The 20,678-nt window shown below is 36.9% G+C and overlaps 4 protein-coding genes across 8 annotated transcripts in view; 3 read left to right on the top strand and 1 right to left on the bottom strand.

The window, feature by feature from the left end:
- prom1a (prominin 1a) overlaps positions 1–3,034 on the top strand; it is a 79,146-nt gene extending 76,112 nt beyond the window's left edge. For all 5 annotated transcript variants that reach the window (XM_067457234.1, XM_067457243.1, XM_067457235.1 and 2 more), the window contains 2 exons: positions 343–377; positions 1,537–3,034. Coding sequence is in view for 1 of the 5 variants with exons in the window: in XM_067457243.1 (XP_067313344.1) it covers positions 343–364 (22 nt within the window). In the remaining 4 variants the exon portion in view is untranslated. The remainder of the gene's footprint in view (positions 1–342; positions 378–1,536) is intronic.
- A 740-nt stretch (positions 3,035–3,774) lies between these two features.
- fgfbp2a (fibroblast growth factor binding protein 2a) lies at positions 3,775–5,341 on the top strand. Its single transcript, XM_067456507.1, has 2 exons — positions 3,775–4,774; positions 4,994–5,341. The coding sequence occupies exon 1, from the start codon at positions 4,049–4,051 to the stop codon at positions 4,766–4,768; it is 720 nt and encodes a 239-aa protein (XP_067312608.1). The 5' UTR covers positions 3,775–4,048; the 3' UTR covers positions 4,769–4,774; positions 4,994–5,341.
- A 947-nt stretch (positions 5,342–6,288) lies between these two features.
- On the top strand, positions 6,289–7,867 carry fgfbp1a (fibroblast growth factor binding protein 1a). Its single transcript, XM_067456508.1, has one exon. It carries the CDS (start codon positions 6,401–6,403, stop codon positions 6,986–6,988), a length of 588 nt encoding a protein of 195 aa, XP_067312609.1. The 5' UTR covers positions 6,289–6,400; the 3' UTR covers positions 6,989–7,867.
- A 3,464-nt stretch (positions 7,868–11,331) lies between these two features.
- On the bottom strand, positions 11,332–17,881 carry anxa5a (annexin A5a). Its single transcript, XM_067456510.1, has 13 exons — positions 17,832–17,881; positions 17,606–17,645; positions 16,132–16,216; positions 15,793–15,887; positions 14,874–14,987; positions 14,631–14,721; positions 14,158–14,237; positions 13,609–13,659; positions 12,963–13,056; positions 12,775–12,870; positions 12,182–12,240; positions 11,849–11,971; positions 11,332–11,660 (listed from the first exon to the last, which is right to left on the bottom strand). Exons 2-13 carry the CDS (start codon positions 17,606–17,608, stop codon positions 11,601–11,603), a joined length of 951 nt encoding a protein of 316 aa, XP_067312611.1. The 5' UTR covers positions 17,609–17,645; positions 17,832–17,881; the 3' UTR covers positions 11,332–11,600.
- Positions 17,882–20,678: the final 2,797 nt, after the last annotated feature.

Consider the following 20,678-nt stretch of genomic DNA (forward strand, 5'->3'; position numbering starts at 1 on the left):
TTGCGTTTTCTTTCCATCTTCAGAAGCATTCCGGCTGGATGACTGCTGACAGTTCTGCCAAGCTTTGTGTGAATTGTGTTTTTTAGGGTCCCATCACTAACCACTAGCCCGTATCATTGTGATCCGCCAATGTTTGACTTCAAACATTCCTGACAGCTCTGCAAACAGATAGATGCCAGCGCTCACTGTGTGTTTTGTTTCTTTACTTTGGTGTAATATCTCATCTCTCTTCTCACGTCTCGCGTCCACCAGTTCATTCGTATCACTCTTTGCCGTTTATCATGCATTTGAAACTACACAGCGGGTGTAATTCTGCAATATTTGTTTCTTTACTCTCACAAGTGCTATTGGAAACTGGAATTGAACCTTTGAGGAGTGTAAGTTGTTTAAATTGGGACTTGTTTTACTTTAAAACCAGTGATTCTCAACCTTTTTGACTCCAAAGCCCCCCATTGTCCACATCATTCAAAGACCGCCATGATTTTTCCAGTTGTTCATGATTTACAACTGAATCACATTAAGAATTAATGATAAAGGATTTTATCATGTAAATATTATAAAATTAAAATTATATAATATTTTATAAAATGAACAATTTATATTCTATAAAATGCCGAAGGAATTATACAATTGTTTTAAATGACATGACTTTTCCAGGTCTGAAAATCAGACTTTAACAAATAGGTTTCCTCATATATCCAATAGCCCATCCAACAGGGAACATACTCAAAACTTTAGCTAATGTTCTGGCAAGGTTCTCTCAAAGTTGTGAACAAGCGTTCTTCCAGTACCGTCTGGGGGGTTGATGGGTAGAAGCATAGACCGTAAAAAAATATGGACGACTCGACATCATCCGTTTCCGGCTTGCCATATTTGAAGCTTTCAGGAGGCCTGCACGGCGCGGACATCTTGGGACCGAGTCTGCGCAGTAGCGATTTCGGGACCGGAGTTGCGCAGTAGAGCGCAGGAAGTAGAGCAGGAAGTACAGCAGCGATATCAAAAGCCCGCCCACACTCTCGCAGATGCAGAACAATTAATTATGTTGGTGTGAAATAAACAGTTATGGAAATGTAGAAATTAAAGCTAAAGCTCTAATCTGCTCCCAAAAATTTTGAAAAAAGTCCGTTAGTGCCTCAGTGACAACTTCACTCAGAGAAGACGTCAGTCTCAGCTGTCAATTATGACGTCACACCCCCGTTTTTATAGCATCAAATAACTAACTCAAAGTAAACTTATTTTTAAAACGAACACCTGAAATGAAATCATCGTGATGATAACTGCCTTCAGTGACATAAACTAACTTTGGGGAAACATTTTTGAAGTGTAATTTTATTATTTAGTTTGCCTCGCGTCCATTAGAAAACACAGAGGGGCGGCTATACTGGGCCCCTAGTGGCCCCCGGGTTGAGAACCACTGCACTAAACAGAATAAAAAATAAATAAATGTATAAAATGTGCTTTTATAAAATCTAACAAAAATACTGTATGTACAAGACTAATGATTTTCCCTCATTGTGAATTTCTCCTTTACCACAGACTCTCTCTGTGAACAGCAAGCTCAGCTCAGACAGATGACATTAAGAAAAGGAAACTCATTTACTTGAAGCTAGGACCTGCTGTCCATGTTCCCATGAAATCAATTGAGATGTTTGTTTTTTTCTTTTATGTCCTTATTATTGTTGTTGTTTCGACTATTTTGCACCCTTATGATTTAAGTACTGTCTTATGGACTGTCCCCTCGACGAGCTATTCTTTGATGTCACATCCAGTCAGTCAGAGCGGCTTCAAATTATATGGCTGTTTTAACTACTACATATGTGTCTTTGTTTACAGTCATTGAGAAATCACATGTGGCGGGCATAGCAATGCGTCAACTGCTACGTTCTTGTTTTTCTTGTGTTTCTTTTTTCTTTGTAACATTGTGAAGAATTCAACATATTGAAGTTCACTGAGAGGCCGAAGGGATTTTTGTTGAAACAGAGCAAGCCAGCCACCCATGAGCCACAAATATTACACGTAAACAATGTGTTTAGGTGTTTGAAAACATGCTAAGTGCTAACTAGTGCTAATACGGTACAGATAGATGTTGTCAAGCCATTTCAAGGATGAATGCATTGTTGCCTTTTCAGATTTTTAGCTCGTGGTACATGTAAGCCATGCCACAAGTTGCAAGGTCTTTGATTAGTGTTGCCAAGATTGTGACTGAGAACTCTAAACCACATTTGATACTGATCTCTGGTTATCCGTGTAAGATGTCTATATGTGTGTTTATGCTCACTTTTGTACTTGGAAAATGTAAGATATGATGCATTTAGTTTCAGTAACATTACTAAAAGATCTCGGTAGCTTTATATACTTTACTTTCTCAGTTATTAATTATCTTACGGTTCCTAGTTTTGCTGACTGTACTAACAGTTGTTCTCCAACACATTGTTGGATTACTGTAAACTACTGATAATTGCTTTTTGACACCAAATCTTGTTTCATTGTAGGTCTCAGGTCTTAGTTTTTTTTTTTGTTTACTTGGTATAACCATATTTGTGGACATACATCTGTTGATCATGTGAACTTACTGTCAGCTTTAAAGCGAGTGAATGTACCTCAGACATTTGCTTGTACGAGAGCAAGGGAAGACCACAGAACCCCTTCACGACGACTTTTACTGAGCCTATTTAACGCTGTCATAGTCATTGACAATTACGCCACCAAATATTTCAGCTGTTTAATGTTAGAGACATTATGTCAGGTGCTACATATTGTTGCTCAGATCCTTCACACATTGTGTATATGACAGTGTTATAAGGGCCTCAGGTAAAATGTTGTACTTGATTCATACCCAGAAAAGTCCCTTCACCTCACAGTCTCACTGTTTTGCCATACTACACGTAGCATGCGCATACTTGGTGTTCAAGCTTGCTCGAAGATGTTTAGATGTGGTGGGCCTGGTTGTCAGTGCCGTTGGTTTTCAAGTCCATGTGGTTAGGCTGGCTAAAACTGTACAATATTGTGAATAAAATTTCAGATGAAAATAACATTCTCTGGTGTTGTAAATTCCCAGTTCAACCACTGTATAGCATTCACATTGAGTTGAAATAAGATCAGTTACACGAATAAAGGGAGGGTTTCTAAAATAAAAACAAGAGAAATACCTCTATTTGTAAACAGAGTAGAGCTTACAAAGCCTAGAATGTCTTGTTCTAAACTTGTTTTGACTTTTTTTATATAAAGGGGCCATATGTCAAATACTGCATCACTTAATTGAAATGTGTGTATAGTGAAAAAATGTTCCTCCATGCCTCATCTCTTTAAGTGATCATATAATCATATAATATAAATGTTCATATAATTATCTAATCATGATTCTGATCCTTCATGCACAGCAGTTAAAATCTTGTTTTTTGCATTAACGTTAATACGATACATTTTATCATGGAAGTCCTGTACATTTTAAAATAACAAAACATTAAAAATAAAAACTAATTGTATCTAAATGTCACAAACGTTGACTCACAGTGTGACTTATTGTTAACATTTTCTTATTCTGAGGAGGAAATGGCTTTAATAGTTTAGTAACAGAAGCAGCTCACATTTTATTATATTTGAACCAAGTTGACTGCCATACTGTCACATAACGGAGTCCACAAAGAAATTTTAAGTATTTACATAACCCAAGATCAAGTTTTTTGATGGAGGACAAGAATAGATTGTTTCCCAAAATCATAAACAAAAACACAATCACAAAACGTTACTGGAAGACTGTTATGTTGTGTTTTTTGCTCAACAAAAGTGGGGAAAGTTCCAGAATTGGGTGTGTAAAGGGCTGCTCTCTTTGTCACTTACTGTGTCTGAGCATTTTTCTCAATTGGTTACATATGTGTGCCTGTTTCTCATTGACATTTGCCAGACAGCCACACAAACAATACACAACCCAGGCGAGAAACCAACTCGTGGGGCAACTTTTTTTTTTACCTCAGCATACCCTCTTTGTGACCAAAGCCTTTAAATAGTGGAGTCAGAAGTCTCTTCACCAATTTTAGCGACTCACAACATGTGGACAATCACAAGCACGCTCCTGCTGACATGCTGCCTCCAGGCTGCTCTCGCTCAGACCAATGGTCGCGACGATGATGAACCAGGACCCGGAAGGAACATTTGGGAAGATGTGATTGAGTTTCTTACCAGAGGCACCAAAGATGAATGCTACATGAGTGTGACAGGACAAGGGGATCTGACTAAGCTCCGCATCAGTTGCCACGGCCTGGAGCGTTCATACTGGTGCGAGTACCATGGCAAGCCTCAGGTCTGCCGCAATTACAACAAAAATCCACAGCATTATTTCAAGCAGATCATGTGGGACCTCCGCAAGCTGCCGCATGCTTGCCAGGGTAAAAGTGTCTTAAAGCCTATCATGTGCAAAAGAGCCTCCGAAGAAGCTCAGATGGTCTTCAAAGCTGCATCCTCAGCAGATGCCGTGCCAAGAGACAGGCCCTACAGACCAGCCCATGTCAGAACTGAGCAGATGAGACCACAACAAAGACCAAGGCCTACTAGACCCCAATTAAAAACACAATCAGGCGGAGCTCCTCAGGACAAACCGAATCACCTCAACAGTCTCAAATCCACCAGTCAGAGGGAAATGTTTACACCAACTGAGCCACAACCAACTACGCAGGTACCCATGAGTGAGGCCAAGAAACTTGCTCAGGGCTACTGCTGGCGCTCCTTTCATGGTGTGTGTTCCTGGGTCATAGGGTGGTTCAGAGACTAGGGCAAGGTAGGACTTTTTTTTTAGATAACTTGATATTTTGTGTGTGTGTGTGTGTGTGTGTGTGTGTGTGTGTGTGTGTGTGTGTGTGTGTGTGTGTGTGTGTGTGTGTGTGTGTGTGTGTGTGTGTGTGTGTGTGTGTGTGTGTGTGTGTGTGTGTGTGTGTGTGTGTGTTATAAATTGCTGTAAGTCTGAAAACTGTATCTAAAAAGTGTGTCCTCTCTGCAGTCACTGACATTTCCGCAGACAACAAACCCAGTTCAAGATGACTCAGAATGTCTTATGTGAAGGTTTCGGACTGAAGGAGACAAATGGAAGTGTGTGTTAAGACATGGATTTGGCAAAAGTTAAACCATTCTCTACAATATATTCTTATATATTGCAAATGTATTGACTCTTAATGCACAATCAGAGTAGACAAAACCGCTACTTAGCAATGAAATTAGCTGTTGAGCATAATGATGAGTTATTTTCCAAGCCATAAATGAGGAACTTCATCTTATCATGCATACTAGATATGTGTAGGCCTTTTAATCCTTTCTACAGTGCAGACTAATTATGGATCACTATTTCTGAAAGCTGGAACCACAGGTCAATTTTGACTGTAATATATCAATGTGAAAGAAAAAAAAATGTATAATGATATGTCTACTGCATTTTTATAGTGATGTAGATAATACTAAAGGCTTACTATAAATGTTTTTGTGTTATGTTGTGATTAAATTTTGTCTCTTTACCTTTGCTATTTGTGTGGAAGTGATTTTGATTTACATGAGTGTGACAGCAGAAGGCGCTATGTGTCTGAATGGCTTTGTAAACCAAGGGTGTTCCTCGTATAGCCTACCTGAGAAAGATACAGGCTGGAAGATTGTTTATTTCCCCATACACAATCATAGAATGTGTTTCCACCAAAATACGTTCTATATAGTTACGCTATAGCCTATGTTTTATTACAACTGTTTAAAAAAATTTTTAAATGATAACTGTTCGTCCAGTCAGGTCTTTTTGATGAATCGTTGAACCAGTTCACGGGTCTGAATGATTCTTTGAATCAGTCGTAGACGTCGAGCATTCTTATTATTTTTTATTTTATTTTTTTAATAGCTAGTACAGCTACCGTTCAGACATCATGTGTTATTGTAGGCTACGTCTTTCTTTACACTGAGAAAGGACGAAAGCGTCCATATTGTCTGGTGTTTTCTAATCTAGGCGACTGTTTGTTGGACTGTTCAAAAGAACCGATTCGCCGAAGTAAATCTGAGACTGTACTTCATATCGATTTGTATGCTAAACGTATTAACTTGGAACAGTTATTTGTTTCCAGATCAGTGACACATAAGCTGTTCCAATCAAGTTATGATCTTTAAATAAACCAATACCTTATCGAGACAACAACTTGGCAATGTAATAGGTTATTCTAAAACAAGACACGTGCAAGAATGTGGAGAAGAGGGAGGTGCGTGCGCGAGATGCTCTATAAATGTCACACAAAGACACTGTAGGTGCAAAACCACACATTTCACTGCTCTGTTGCATTATACCATATAAGTTTATCTATTTTCTATTTAAAAAAAAAAATTTAAACACCTGTGACCACAAATGCCTCGTCCGGTTTTCGTTTAAGTTTGATCGGACATGATACGTTTGAAGGACATCGCTCTCTTTCTGATTTTCGCCTGTATCGTGCAACAATTCGTACAGGTGAACAGCCTGAGAGATAGAGGGAGGAGAGCACAGGCAGATGGGAAGGGGAGGGGAAGAGGTCAGCGCAATGAAAATGTCCTAAAGGGGAGATTCTCACTGAAGGATGGAGCGCGGTGCTCGTGGCTCGCTACACGCGAGGGTGATGCGTTTGTATTGGGAGTCACCTGTAAAGGGGCAGAGACTTTCGGCTGCGAATATGTAGCAAAGCCCACCGCATGTAAGCAATTCGCTTCCAATACCAAAGCCTACTGGAAACAGATCGCCCGCTCGCTGAAAAAGCAGAAGAGATTGTGTCGCGACTCTACGGCGATGGTCAAAGCCGGTATGTGCAGGAGCGCGCCCGCGGACGCGCACTTCAGACTGAAGGACACGCGTCCCACTTCTAGAGTCCCGTTACCGTCGCCTCACTGTCCCGACCGGATCGAGAGACTGGAGGTGGCCGAGCAATACTGCAGCAGCTCCTGGTCTTCACTGTGTACATTTCTCTTCTTGATGCTTGAGAATGATGAATGCTCATGACTGCCTTAGAAAAAAACTTTTTTATATAGGCCTATATTTTCCATGGATAGAGTTCTAAACGTATTTATGAGGTTAAATTTTTGTAAAGGTTTCTCGAAATCAGTTCTGCTATAAAAAAAATAAATAATAATTTGTAAGTGTTACTATTGAGAATAAAATTATAACATTTTCTGATTATTTTCATTATCCTTTTACACTTTTATTTTTATTGTGTCGTTTCTGCATTCACTATAGGCACTTGTAAAGTTAAAAGACTAATTCCGTTATGTAGCCTAAACTTAAACTATGTTGCCAATATCCCAAAAAAATATTAGAACACCATGCTAGAGAACACCATGGTTTATATAAAGCTCCACAAGAAAAAAAATGTCTCAAGAAAGATAAATGTGTTAATGGGAGAGGGAGAGGGAGACCGGGCTTTTGCCATAGTCAGCCCCAAATTGTGGAATAGCCTATCTATTAGTGTAATCGCTAAAATCTGTTTAAAGCAAAACTAAAAACCTTTTAGAGATGTCTTATAATATGTTAATCTTTCTGAGCTTGTTTCTCTTGATGTAAATTGTTTTTGTAGCCTATGTTAATTTATTTATTTGATTAATATTTTATATTGGTTTTCCTTTTTTTTTTACAGCACAATAGTCATTGACTGTTGTTTTATTGTGATAGACTATAAATAAACTAGCCTTATACAAACATTAGGAACATTCGTTTTAAATACGGCCCCCTTATATGGACCATGATAAGGAAAAAAATGTGTAATAGAGGCAGAATTCATATATAAAACTGGTTATTTGTGTTTGTCTGAGTGGTCACTAGAATAAATTGCCTTAATTTTCTGTTTACAGAAATCTCTTATCCTTACTAGAATGTGGCAGTTTTGAAAAGGTTTTGGGTCCAAGCGTGAAAACTGGCAAGCGTGCTACTCTTATTACTTTGACACAGAAAGATGTGTGTGTGTGTGTGTGTGTGTGTGTGTGTGTGTGTGTGTGTGTGTGTGTGTGTGTGTGTGTGTGTGTGTGTGTGTGTGTGTGTGTGTGTGTGTGTGTGTGTGTGTGTGTGTGTGTGTGTGTGTGTGTGTGTGTGTCCTCCATTAGGGGACGCAAAGTCCTATTCAGGTTTCAGGCCACGCACCACATTATGAGGACATGCTGATGTCCCGCAGAATAAACATGCTAAATAAAAAAAAAATAAAAAATGCAGAGCGTTTTCTGTGATAGGTTTAGTGTAGGGGGATGAATCTATTAGTTGGTAGAGTATAAAAACCTTTACATCTATGGAATGTCCCTGTAAACCTGTGTGTATTATTGTGTGTGCACAAGTGGATGTTTGTTCTTACATGTACTCTCGAGTAGTAACACTGAATGGCTTTAGATCTTTGGTTTAAACCCAGATTAATTACTCCGGCAGTGATCCTTGCATTCCAGAAGCCACGTGCTTCTTGAGATTATAATACACTAATATTTTTATACACGCCATAATTGCCTTCATTACAATTTTGATGTTGTATTACTATTTGCTTTTACAGTTTTACTGTTTCTTAGGAATGACTAAAACTCTCATAAAGAGTTGGAATATGTTCTATAAAAGCAGTAAATTGCTGTTTTGAAACTTCAGATAAAACACATTGCTGGATGCAGCTCTTTCTGTGTTGGTTAGTCATGAACCAAAACACTCAAGCACACAAAACTGATTTTAGACTTTTGTGGGTTTCTGGTAGTCATAAAAGCCTAGATTATGAAATGAAACACTCTTATATGTTGCGGCCTCTCCTTTCCATAAACAACATTGCAGTTTGCTGACTTTTTCATTATATATTCTGGTATTTTTTATAATTTCTGGACTTGTAAGAAAGGTAACACAATGAATACAAGTTTTATATATGTTATACATACATTTGTTTTATGAACTTATATTTGCTAATATTGATGAAATGTGATAAAAAAGCAATGGTATAAAAATGTGTGGAACATGACTGCGCCCAAAATCACATTATTTTGCCCAAGGATAAGCTTTCAACAGGTATTCACATAAAGAATTCATTTGAATACCTGTTAACTTGATCTCATATAGTTCCCAGATAAATGTGTTGCATGACATTTAATGAAAAAATGACAATTGTTTGTCAGCTCATTCACTGAAACAATGACATGTTTAGTAGAACCAAATATCTTTTCATCTATTAATGAAGGTGTGGTGTTTACTTATGTGTGTGATGCCAAATTGTTACTTAATATTCTCCATACTTTCATCTCCCACTGTGATTAATTCAAACACTGCTCTCATGTTACCTCTCAATGAGATCCTTTACTTCCTGGTGGCTCCTGTGGGGTGGGGCTTCATGAATGGTTTCCATGTTGACTGAGGTGGCCTGATCGCACACCCTGACATTCTGAACTCTGATTGGCTAAAATAATGACCTTAATAAATTTCATCCTGGAGTCCTCCAGAGAAATGAAGGGCTTTGTGCTGAGAGTGCCAGTGTTGGGATTTAGTAAAGCGATTTAGAGCTTTTTATCTGCACACACACACACACACACACACACACACACACACACACACACACACACACACACACACACACACACACACACACACACACACACACACACACACACACACACACACACACACACACACACACACACACACACACACACACACACACACACACACACACACACACACACACACACAATCCACATACCACACATAATAAAACACATGATCTTATAAGTCTCAACATCTTTATACTCATATTGCTATGTATGTATATTCAATTCAGATTTTTTTTAAATTAATTTAATTTGATTATGACACCAAAAAAACATTTAATAACAGGGATAGTAACTATTTAATTCCATCTTCTGCCATTATTTTAAGAATAATTTTATTATCAGGTGTATGAATGTGTATGAAATTTTTCATTATTCGCTGAAAAATATCTAAATAATATCTGAACATTGAGCAAGCACATAATATTTAACAGTAGAATCAGTGTAATTTAAAATAGTTTAGTTTTATTTTAGGTGAAAAATACTTTTCCCATTATAAAATAAGCAGTGTGGAGCATTTGAAAATTTAATTTAGAGAAATTATTTTTGAAACCACAGTCAAATCTATGTTAGTGTTAGCTAGTGTATACTGGCACATAATTCACAGTTAAAAGTTAAAGTCCATAAACATTTTAAATTCTATTCAAGTTACAGAAGTTGAGCTGTGTGTGTTTTCTGTCATTTACACAGTTATGTTTTTGAAAGAAGTATCTTATGCTCACAAATGATGCAATGATTTGATTAAAAAAAAAATCAGTAATATTGTGAAATATTATTTTTTAAATCTGTTTGAATATATTTTCAAATGTAATTTATTGCTTTGATGGTAAAGCTGAATTGTCAGCATCATAACTCCAGTCTTCAGTGTTACATGATCTTTCAGAAATCATTCTAATATTCTGATTTGCTCAAGAAACATTTGTTATAATCAACAGTTTTGCTGCTAAATTTTTTTGTGTAATTATGATCTTGTTTGAGCTCAGAATCTTGGGACATGTGGTCTTCACCGCACAGCCGGTGGAAAAGAATCGGGATAAGACTCGGGCGGAAATCATATTCATGGATGCGATTATAAACGTTACTGTAGTATGAAGCAGAGCAGGACCGAGTGTTGAGGAGCTGATCAAGGCCACTGGAGCGATTGTTGAGCAACACATGGCTCATGAGCAGTGGGACTTTTATTATGACGGGACAGTCGCCGGCACCATTTCTGCTTTTCTGGTCATGTGTATGAGGTAACGCAACTCTATATTAGATACATTTAAGTGTGTTTAAAATTAAGTTACGGCGTTACCCTGTGGGTTGGCTCAGCGGCTGCTGTAACACTTGTTGCACACTGCTAAGAGTAGGCCTAAAGCACTTCTACCAAATAAAACTGAGGGTAACCGGATATGATGCAATTGACGGGCGACTCTCTTAGACGTCTAAGTTCCTTGGTTAAAATAGAAATTTTCTCACAATTTACAAATAGTTGGAAACATTTAGGATATTGTAAGAACTCAACTAAGCAAAATATATAGCACTGGCCTAGTGGTTTTTGGATATTTTACTGCAAAAATCCTACATAGTGCACCTTTAAATAATTAAAATGCTAATATGTATGTGTAAGGAAAATCAAGGAAGTCATTTTATTAAGAAAAACTGCATTTGAGTCTGAGTAAACCTGAAAGATTTGTTAGAACAATACTGCCATCTACTGACAATATATATTTTAAAAGGTATTATTTTGAGTTAGTGAAACAAAATGAGGAACTGCATAAGACTACAAAACATTAATATGGTCCATAACAATTTATTTTTAACATCTTCACACAATTCTGATACAATGAATTAAGCTAAACAGAAGCTTAACCATTAAATCTTGTTAAAGAATCAATGCACTAAACATCACACCAAAACCATCAAACCGAGTATTCTCCAACACTGAAACTACTTATTCTCAGACCATGAAACATAGAAGATGTAAAAATAAACACAACTGAGAAAACGTACACAAGAAAGCTGAAAATCAGATAAGGACTCAGCACAAAAGAATAATCAGCACAAAATATTACATATTTCTAATCATTACCACCACACAGGTAGAGGAGGGCCTTCTGGTAATCTCCGTCAGTATCTTCCTAAAAATACATACAAAGGCCATTCTAAGATTTAAGATTTATTCAGAGAGAATGTGTGTGTGTGTGTGTGTGTGTGTGTGTGTGTGTGTGTGTGTGTGTGTGTGTGTGTGTGTGTGTGTGTGTGTGTGTGTGTGTGTGTGTGTGTGTGTGTGTGTGTGTGTGTGTGTGTGTGTGTGTGTGTAACTTGCCTGTATGGTGCTATAGAGTGATTCTCCATACTTCTTCTTGTATATTGCTCTGATATCCAGCATATCTCGCTCACTCCTTGACACCATGATCCTTATGAGAGTCTCGTCATCAGTGCCGGCACGCTGTAAATAAACAAACCAATAATGTCTGAACTTGTTTCATTATCATTCACACCAACACATTCATTTACTAAGCAGGCCACACGTTGTTTTGATTTTTCCACTTGAAGTGTCAGCTTTTGATTATCCAAAATGAGCAACAAATGATCCAATTCATGATTGTCAGAGGGAGAAAAAAATTGATGAGATTCTCATGGAAATAAGCCTCCATACCCGCATTGAGTCTCGAAGGGATTCAGCAAAATAAGCAGGCACGCTTTTTGCGCACTTAACTAAAAGGAGAGAGAGAGAGAAATACATTTTTTTCAGTTAAAAGGTTTTACTCTCCCAAATGTCTTAACCTGTATGCTGTTATTATTGTTATGCAGCTTTTGTCATTCAATTACAGTTACTAGTGACCATGAAAGCACCTTTATGTGAGGAATAGACTGAAATTGGGGTTGTTTTGCCCTGATAATCTTCACGCCGACAAAAGCTTTTTTGTTGCTTGACACCTCCTGGCTGTTGAAAATTGAACTGAACTTAACCAGGACATTCTTTAAAAAGTTTTAATTTGTCTTCCACATATAAACATAACAGCATACAGTCCTGTGATTACATGGTGAGTAAATACTTTCCCTTGTATCTTCTGATCATCTTAGTTTGCCTTTTTTTATTCACTTAAAGCTTTTACCAGAGATAACTTTTTTTAGGGGGGTGAACGATTCTTATAATTTTCATTATAGAGTGATGTTCAGTCCATCCAAATAGCAAAATAAGGTTATTAAAAGGATGTACGTATAGCCACACTGCAGAGGTTTTCATACCCACAGCCAGCAGCAGTGCTTCCAGGTTTCCTGTGCACTCATCTTTTATGCTCTCTTCAATGTCACAGCCGGCAATCTTTTTGTAGGCATCAAACACTGAAACAGGAACACCGAAGCCATTAGGATGGCCCTTCAAGGCGATTCTGAATGCATCAAAAGGCTTTGAACACACATATACAAACGCGCACCTTTTCTCAGGTGTTCTGCACTCCTGTTGCCAAGTATGTTGATGAACTTGTCCTCGTCCGTGCCAAATTTCTCCTGTCCGGCGGCAAACAGCTCCTGAAACACGATCAACAAACAAACACTTCTGCGGTTCGCAACTTAAACCTGCGGATCTGATATCCATCAAATACCATTTGGCACAATTTATAACAATAGCTTCAAAACACTCACAATTCATTTAGCAAAACACAAAAGTTATTAGACACAATGTCCAAGCATGTGTTCAGTATAATTAAAACTTTAAATATAGTGGTTAAGTCATATGAACTACTTTTATGCTGCTTCTTTGTCTCTTTTGTAGCTTGACTGTATAAATCATCATACACTTTGCAAGGAAAATGATGCTTGGATATTCTGCCTAACAAAGAAAAAATATTGCAGGGCTAAAACAATGTGAATAAAACAATATTTTGTGATGAGTAAAGCACAAAATTGTGTGACCCAAAAATGTAAATTTATTTTCTTTCTTTTTTCATTTAGGTTTGGAACAACACAAGGGAAAGTAAATGACAGAATTTTCTTTTTTTGGGTGAACTGTCCCTTTAAGAAATGTATAAGATATTATGAGGGTGTTTAATCTTCCAAAAGTGTGACTGTTTTGAACTTCACCTTGGCATCTTTTTCCACTCTGCTCTCATCCACCTCCTTCTCCCTGTTTGCCTGTGTATAGGAACAGAAACATAACCAAGGTGAGAGAACATCAGAGAAACATCAGCCCTCCTCCACCATCATATATCCTGAGATGGCCCGTGGAATTTTCCCTAACCTGGTAAACTCTGATATTGAATTACCTACACTTTACCCCTGAGAACCATTTAATCTTCTCCACAACATTAACTCAAGAGCTTTTTTTAATTACTTAAGGATGACTTCACCGGTGCTCATGTTATCATTCCAAGAGGAAGCAGCTCGGTTTCATTTCTTTACCTTTTTTAGCATCTTTCCCTCTTATCTCTTCCCCTCTTAGACTATGACCAAAATCATATATCACAGTATGAGTAATTTTATATATGTTATTGATAATGATATGCTGTATTTTAATAATGATTGGAAATAATGGAAATTATACCTATATATTTTTTTTCTGTCTACAGAACGTACATTAGGCTCTCTATTTCATTTCCTTTTAAACTGAAAACCCATAGTTATTTTTTTTACCTGTACAAGGATCACCAGCAACCTCTGGTAATGTCCTGACGTATCACCCATTATGTCTTTTTCCAGCTTGGCTCCATGTTCTAGATCAGGACATATGAGACAGGGTCTATTTACTGTTCACACTTATCTCGACAATTGACGCTTATTGTTCTGAACTGAGTCTAATAGGAAGAGATCAGTTGTAACAGTGATGGAGTCCTCTCAAATATCTTGATCAGATGGCTTTCATGCATTCTCTCACCTTACTTTGGTCCATATGGCCTGTTTGTTTGCAATACAGGCAATAGGGCATCTTTGGGGACGGAAACCCCAGGCTTATAGCGGACATTTACCAAATGATTGATCCTTGGCATTTTAAAATAATTATTTGGAGTGTTCAAAATAAATATAAATGGACGTGGTCATGGATCAGCCTTGTAATGGTAGGGTATTTTAAATTGAGCCTAAACCTGTGCCTGCACAATGAACATTACCTTTCTTGTAAGCTTTGATGATATCTTTTATCTCATCACATGTCCTGGAGGCCAGAATCTCAATTAAAACTTTGTCCTCAGTACCCACTCCCTGTAAGAAAATAAAACAGTTAAAAAGATAACCAATCTAAGATCAGCTCAGGTGTATCACAATGGACAAGCATTTTCATAATTTGTTGTTATATTTTTTTCTTATTCTAGTTTGAATTATACCCCATAGATGGTGGAAATGTTTGATGTTACCTTGATGGCCTTATGAAGTTCATTTGCATCATATATTGTGGGTGTATCCATGAGGGCCACAATGATATCCTCAAGCTTCCCTCCAAGCTCAGACCGTAAGTCTTTCACTAGATCCTGTAGAAAGGGACAACATGAGAGAAATAAAGAGAGAACATAACCCATTAAACAGAAGAAAATATAATGCCCATTAAACTGTAGATGTGAAACTCATTATCATTTTACCACCACTTTAGATGTTCATGTCAGCACTGAATTATAGCAACATCAATAAGTGGGTGTGTCCAAAACAATAAAAAAGTAATCTAGATATACTGCTATTGATGCACCGCAGTGTTTCTAAGAAATTGAATGGAACAACAATCATGTTTGAATACGTTTTATCTTAATTTTGAACAGAATTCCTATATTGTGCTATCATTTTCCAAAGATATACTTCAGAAGCTATATTTGGTTTCAGCCAATCTCATGTTAATCTTGAGTACCTACAGGGTAGTGTTCCTCACATCCTTCCTATCAAAAGTCTTTAGTTTTATTAGATTTATAAAAGACAGATAAGCTGTACCGACTCTTTCCGAAGAGCTCATCCATTTAAAACAAATTACGCCACTGCATCGCATTATGGATAACTTCTGAATAATGTTGTTTACATTTTATGCACTTACAAACTGAAACACAGACATTTGACTTTATTAATTCATAGAGGGACACCTTCTGCATTCCGAAACTGGTGAGAAACCAGAAGGAGTATTTTTGGCATAGAAACTATTTTTTTAACATGAGACTCAAACTCTTTAACAGTGTAAAAACTCAGAATGCATGAAATAGCATTAGGACATCTCCCCCCCCCCCCCCCCCCCCCCTTCAGAAAACTCATTATTCCTGGTCTGGCGCAAGATAATAATGTTATACACTAACTCACCTTGCCATGAGCTTTCTTATAGGCTGCTTTTATTTCCTGTCGTTGTTCATTACTGCGAGCTGCAAGCAACATGAGAATGGTATCTTCATCAGTGCCTGAAAACAAAGAATCCAGCTTAAACAAGAGATCAGTCCACTGATCAGCATAATTTGCTAACAGCAATTATTATTTAACATTGCATAAAATAGTTCCCACTAAGTTCAGGCACATCACCATGATTGCTAATTATGTATAAGTAAGAAAGTCCCCTCTAACTGACCATTAAAAATCAGGAAATAAACATCTAGATCTTGACAAAACAAGAATACGAACTTTAAAGGTCGGATTTGATTGACTCACCAATCCCTTTCATGGCCTTGCGCAAAACGTCTGCATCGTGCTTTGCATTAAAGTTCACAAAGGGTTTCACACTTCCGCGGGTTGCCTGCAGAAAATACAAAACCAAAATGGGCGCAAAAAAAATTATTTTAGAATATATACTATTAATGGAAATTGACGTTATTCTGTTCTTCACAACTAAAGTGCACAATGGGTCAGGTTAACTACAAATATTACTTGAATATTCAACAATATTCTGAGTATCATAATGATTTACAGCCCTAGCTGGCTGTTAAAAATGAGCTCACATCAGAAAAGTTTGCAGAGCAAAATATGTTTTATATTACAAAAGCAGAAAATCAGGTTTGATATTTGCAGGGTCTTGTTATTATTACTGTGGCTAAATAGAGACATTTCACACACAAATAATTAAGCTAAATAATTCAAGACAATAAAAAACATCTGATGACATCTGGAGCGGGTGAGTTCTTAATAGATTAGCCAGCTCAGGTGTTTGAGAATATGAAGAAACATTATTAAACTTGCATGTCTTTCATCATTATCTTGTGGAAATACTGAATATCAGGTATATAGTAGCAGGCAGGGGATATAAACAAATAATTCTGTAAAATGTAAGCAATAAATGTGCTCTCAGTCTCTAGATGACCTTTCAAAAGCTAGAAGCAACCAAATCCACAATTCTTGTTATCATTGTGATTGTAATCTTTCTGTTAGCCATTTAAAAGCTCTGTAAACACCACATACACACACAGAGTGTCTGTAATCTATACTATACTTGACTGATTAAAGATAGACCAGGACTATGGTTCGGGTTAATGATAGTGCTGTGGTGAAGGATGAGAAGGTATAGGGTTTGCGTTTAGGGTTCAAGTTCAGGCTGAAGGTTAGGGATCAGTTAACCCTGAGACCTTCAGTCCAAATCGATATCAAGAGAAGTAGCTTTAATCTTTCCTTGCGCCAATGCTTTCTATAATAAATTGCTAAGAAAACACACATATGTCTTAGATTAGACTCATGTCACCTTGTAAAACTGCCTGTGTCATAGCATTAATCTTTTAAGAAACAACACATGATATGCCAGCCCAAGCATTACTAATCCTTGTCTATGTACTACACAGTATATGGGGGTTTCCTTGGCACTGGCTGGGATGATAAAGCCACAGTGACTTATTCAGTAGGTTTCCAATCATCCATCACCATCCTTGTGTAACGTAATGTTTGTGAAAAATAATCACCTTAAAAAATAATGTATATTATATATTAAAAAATATATTTAAAAAAATGTATATTTTTGGATGATACAAATTATAATTATTAGTCATATCAGTCATACTAATTGTTTTTGTATAGCCTACTTAATGTTCAACCAATAAAACATTTTAGCACACATAGGCTACAGTAAGTCCAGATATAAACACACAAAATAACAAAAGACAAAGTCCTAAATTTTTTACAAATGCAACTCCACACTTACCATTTGTACATGTACAGGAAGCACTAGCCTATGTGAAGTTCTGAAAAGAAATAGAGAAGAAAGTTAACTTTATTAGAACAATTCTGCAATCTCGTCACTGTAAAATTAAAGCTCCTAGAATCGAAAACTACATGACTGTAAGCCGCTATATAAATAATGTCCGTTTACACGTTTAAACCCGGCTGCTACAGAACGTTATCTATTCAGGAAAGCGAACGTAGCCTACCTGTTGATGTATTCTGTCACCTGTGCGCGAGAGGTCAGACTTCTGGCGCGTCAACCGTTAGCGAATGAGTTGTAACTGTATTTAGAACACGCCCACAAATCCAGCTGTCAATCTTGTTGACTCTCGTGGAGAACAGTGTAAGACAGATTAAGTGTCAATAGCTGTGTGTACTTTATATTATTTATAAGTGTTTAAATTGCATCTAGTAGGCTAGATAAGACGCTTAAAAACAATTACTGGTCAGAAATGACAAAAGACAAAGTTTTAAACCGTTTACACCACTCCACGTCCACATGCACACTTATTGCTGTTCACTTGCATGGTTTTCAGAAAATAGACGATTAAAATACAGTTTTCACACTCTCATTATTGAATTTTAACAGCATCGTCAAAGAATTTTGTCATTATTTTTTGTGTCACATGTTCCCCTTTGTCTATAAAACATGTTTTGTTGGCACGTCACAAAGCAACATTTTTACACAGAAAGTTCTTTAATGGATGTTTTTCTAAATGTTTCACTATAGGAATAATCTTAAGTGTTTATTTTTTTTAATCAAGGCCTATTGAAATGAAAACTTATATCATGTTTGTTAAATTTGTGTGAGATGGTTATCAATTGTTTTGTTTGTTTGTTTTTTTGCTACAGCTGTGTTCATTTTGTTTTTATATTTATTTTTAATGTATTGATCTTATCACGAAAATAGTCACAGATGCTGATATAACAATAACATAAATAAATAAAAAATCACATTTTCACAAAATTATAATTTCCATCCCATTTTGAATTGAGAATTACATTTGATATCAAATGCAGTGGAAATTACATTTTAAACATTTGTTTAATGTAAAATGACTTATTTGTCTGGGATACGAGCTCTCAAAATGGTGATGTTATGCAATAATATGAATAATATTTCTAGGTTTTTGCATACTTTGAAATTATACAACTTTTGATAACTTTAAGCTAAAATCATTGCGTGTGTGTGTGTGTGTGCGTGCAGACTTTTTCTTGATGTCTGTCTTTTCTCAATGCCTTTGCTTTGAACTTAATCAATCTTTTGAATATTATTCATAGCAGCATCAGGCTGTGACAGAAGTAATAACCAGAGCACTGAGCAGCCCTCTCCAAATAGTGAATGATGGGCAATATAGTAGAATTATTGTCTGTGGCTTCCTTAAAGAATTATGCTTTTTGCCAGTGATGTTTAATGAGATGCTTATTTTATTTATAGTATTTATAAATCACTTCAACACAGCAAAGTAATCGTTATTTTGCTGTAATGAAATAATGTATAACTAAAATACACTTCTTGCTGAAAAATTGATTGGGGTGGTGGACTTGCCAAGCAAATAGCGTGCCAGTTATTATATTAATTTTAATAACCCTGTAGTTTGTTTGGCTAAACTGCTCAAGTATATATGCAGCGAGGTGTGAATTTAATTTCCTCACTTGCCTCACATGTAAACATGGAATAAATGCAGCAGAGTTGACTTTTTTGTTGTTGTTGGTGAGATGAAGATGATTTACTGGACCACTGCTTGTTCAGACACCACTTAAATCAAAGTGTGAACATTGTCACAGTTTTCAGTTTTCATTTTGTTTTAACATTTTGAGAGGAACATTTTTCTCCATCTCCATTATTATAGGTTTAATAACTTTATTCACCTGTCTGCCAAAGAAACAACAATAAAGGACCACTGAAAGATATGCAAGGACACAGGGGGAAAAGATGTACACATTTGCAGCTGTCTTTTACAAAGCTATCAGAATGTTGTGCAACACAAATGTTATGTTTGAAGATTAAACAGTATTGAGTGTGACAGGTATTGAGTGGAAAATCGTTTTTCATTCAAGACATTTCCTTAATAGCCTAAGCAACATATAATTGATTTCCCTCATTCGTTCATAAATAACCCTCTTCATGCCAAGGACAAACAGTAAAAAAAAAATCTATTCTTACTCTGAAAATATATATTAGTGTATATTTACTGACAAAACTGTGCTTTTGTGAGTGCTTTAATATAAGTTGAATTAATGTTAACTCTGCATAGTAAATACTTTCTACATATAACTAATGGCAGAATAATATTTAGGATCTACAAGAATCCTTAAAAAACCTAAACCCAATTATGTATGCTGGAACATTTGTCATGTTATAGATGAAAGTCATAAATACATCTCACATTTCCTTTTTAAAGCTTTAAAAGTCCTCAATACTGTTTTGTATTCTTTCTTCACTCCCAGGCACTGTATTTTCAGTCACATCTTTGATTGTCCAGTTGTTTCAGAAATCAGAGCTGAATCCTCCTGAAAGTGTCTTCATCTTTTATCCGATGTTTCTCCCTCACATATGACTTCTGTAAGAACCCAGATGTGGCTGAAGGGTGTTATTGCCTACAGAGTTCCTGAGCTGTTTTAGCAGCATCCACAGAAGAAGTCCCATCAGAGCCAGCAGGACTGTAAAGAGCCCCACATACACACTTAGGTTCCAGCCCCATCCCGCTGTAAGAGGCAAGGATGTGGACGCCACCAGGAACCTCCTTGGGGATGCCATCAGTTGCAATGAAACTACTTTTCAGGGACTCCTCTGATGAAGCTGGGTGATATGTAGTTTAGTATGCAAGATTTATCCATGTCGGGTGTCCTTAATGTCCCTCTGTCATTAACTCTTCATTTATAATCCGCAAGGAAGCATCCTGTGTCTCTTTGGTGTTGAGCAAAATGAGAATGATGCTTGAAGTCCTCTGTGCAGCTGCACCCCCTCCTGCTGTTGTTGAGTCACATCCACTCCCCTTGTGTGACTATTGATGTTCCTATAATCACCTACACTATGGTGAGAAACGACT

The sequence above is a fragment of the Pseudorasbora parva genome, chromosome 11 (genome assembly GCF_024679245.1).
Source record: "Pseudorasbora parva isolate DD20220531a chromosome 11, ASM2467924v1, whole genome shotgun sequence".
NCBI classification, from domain to species: domain Eukaryota; kingdom Metazoa; phylum Chordata; class Actinopteri; order Cypriniformes; family Gobionidae; genus Pseudorasbora; species Pseudorasbora parva.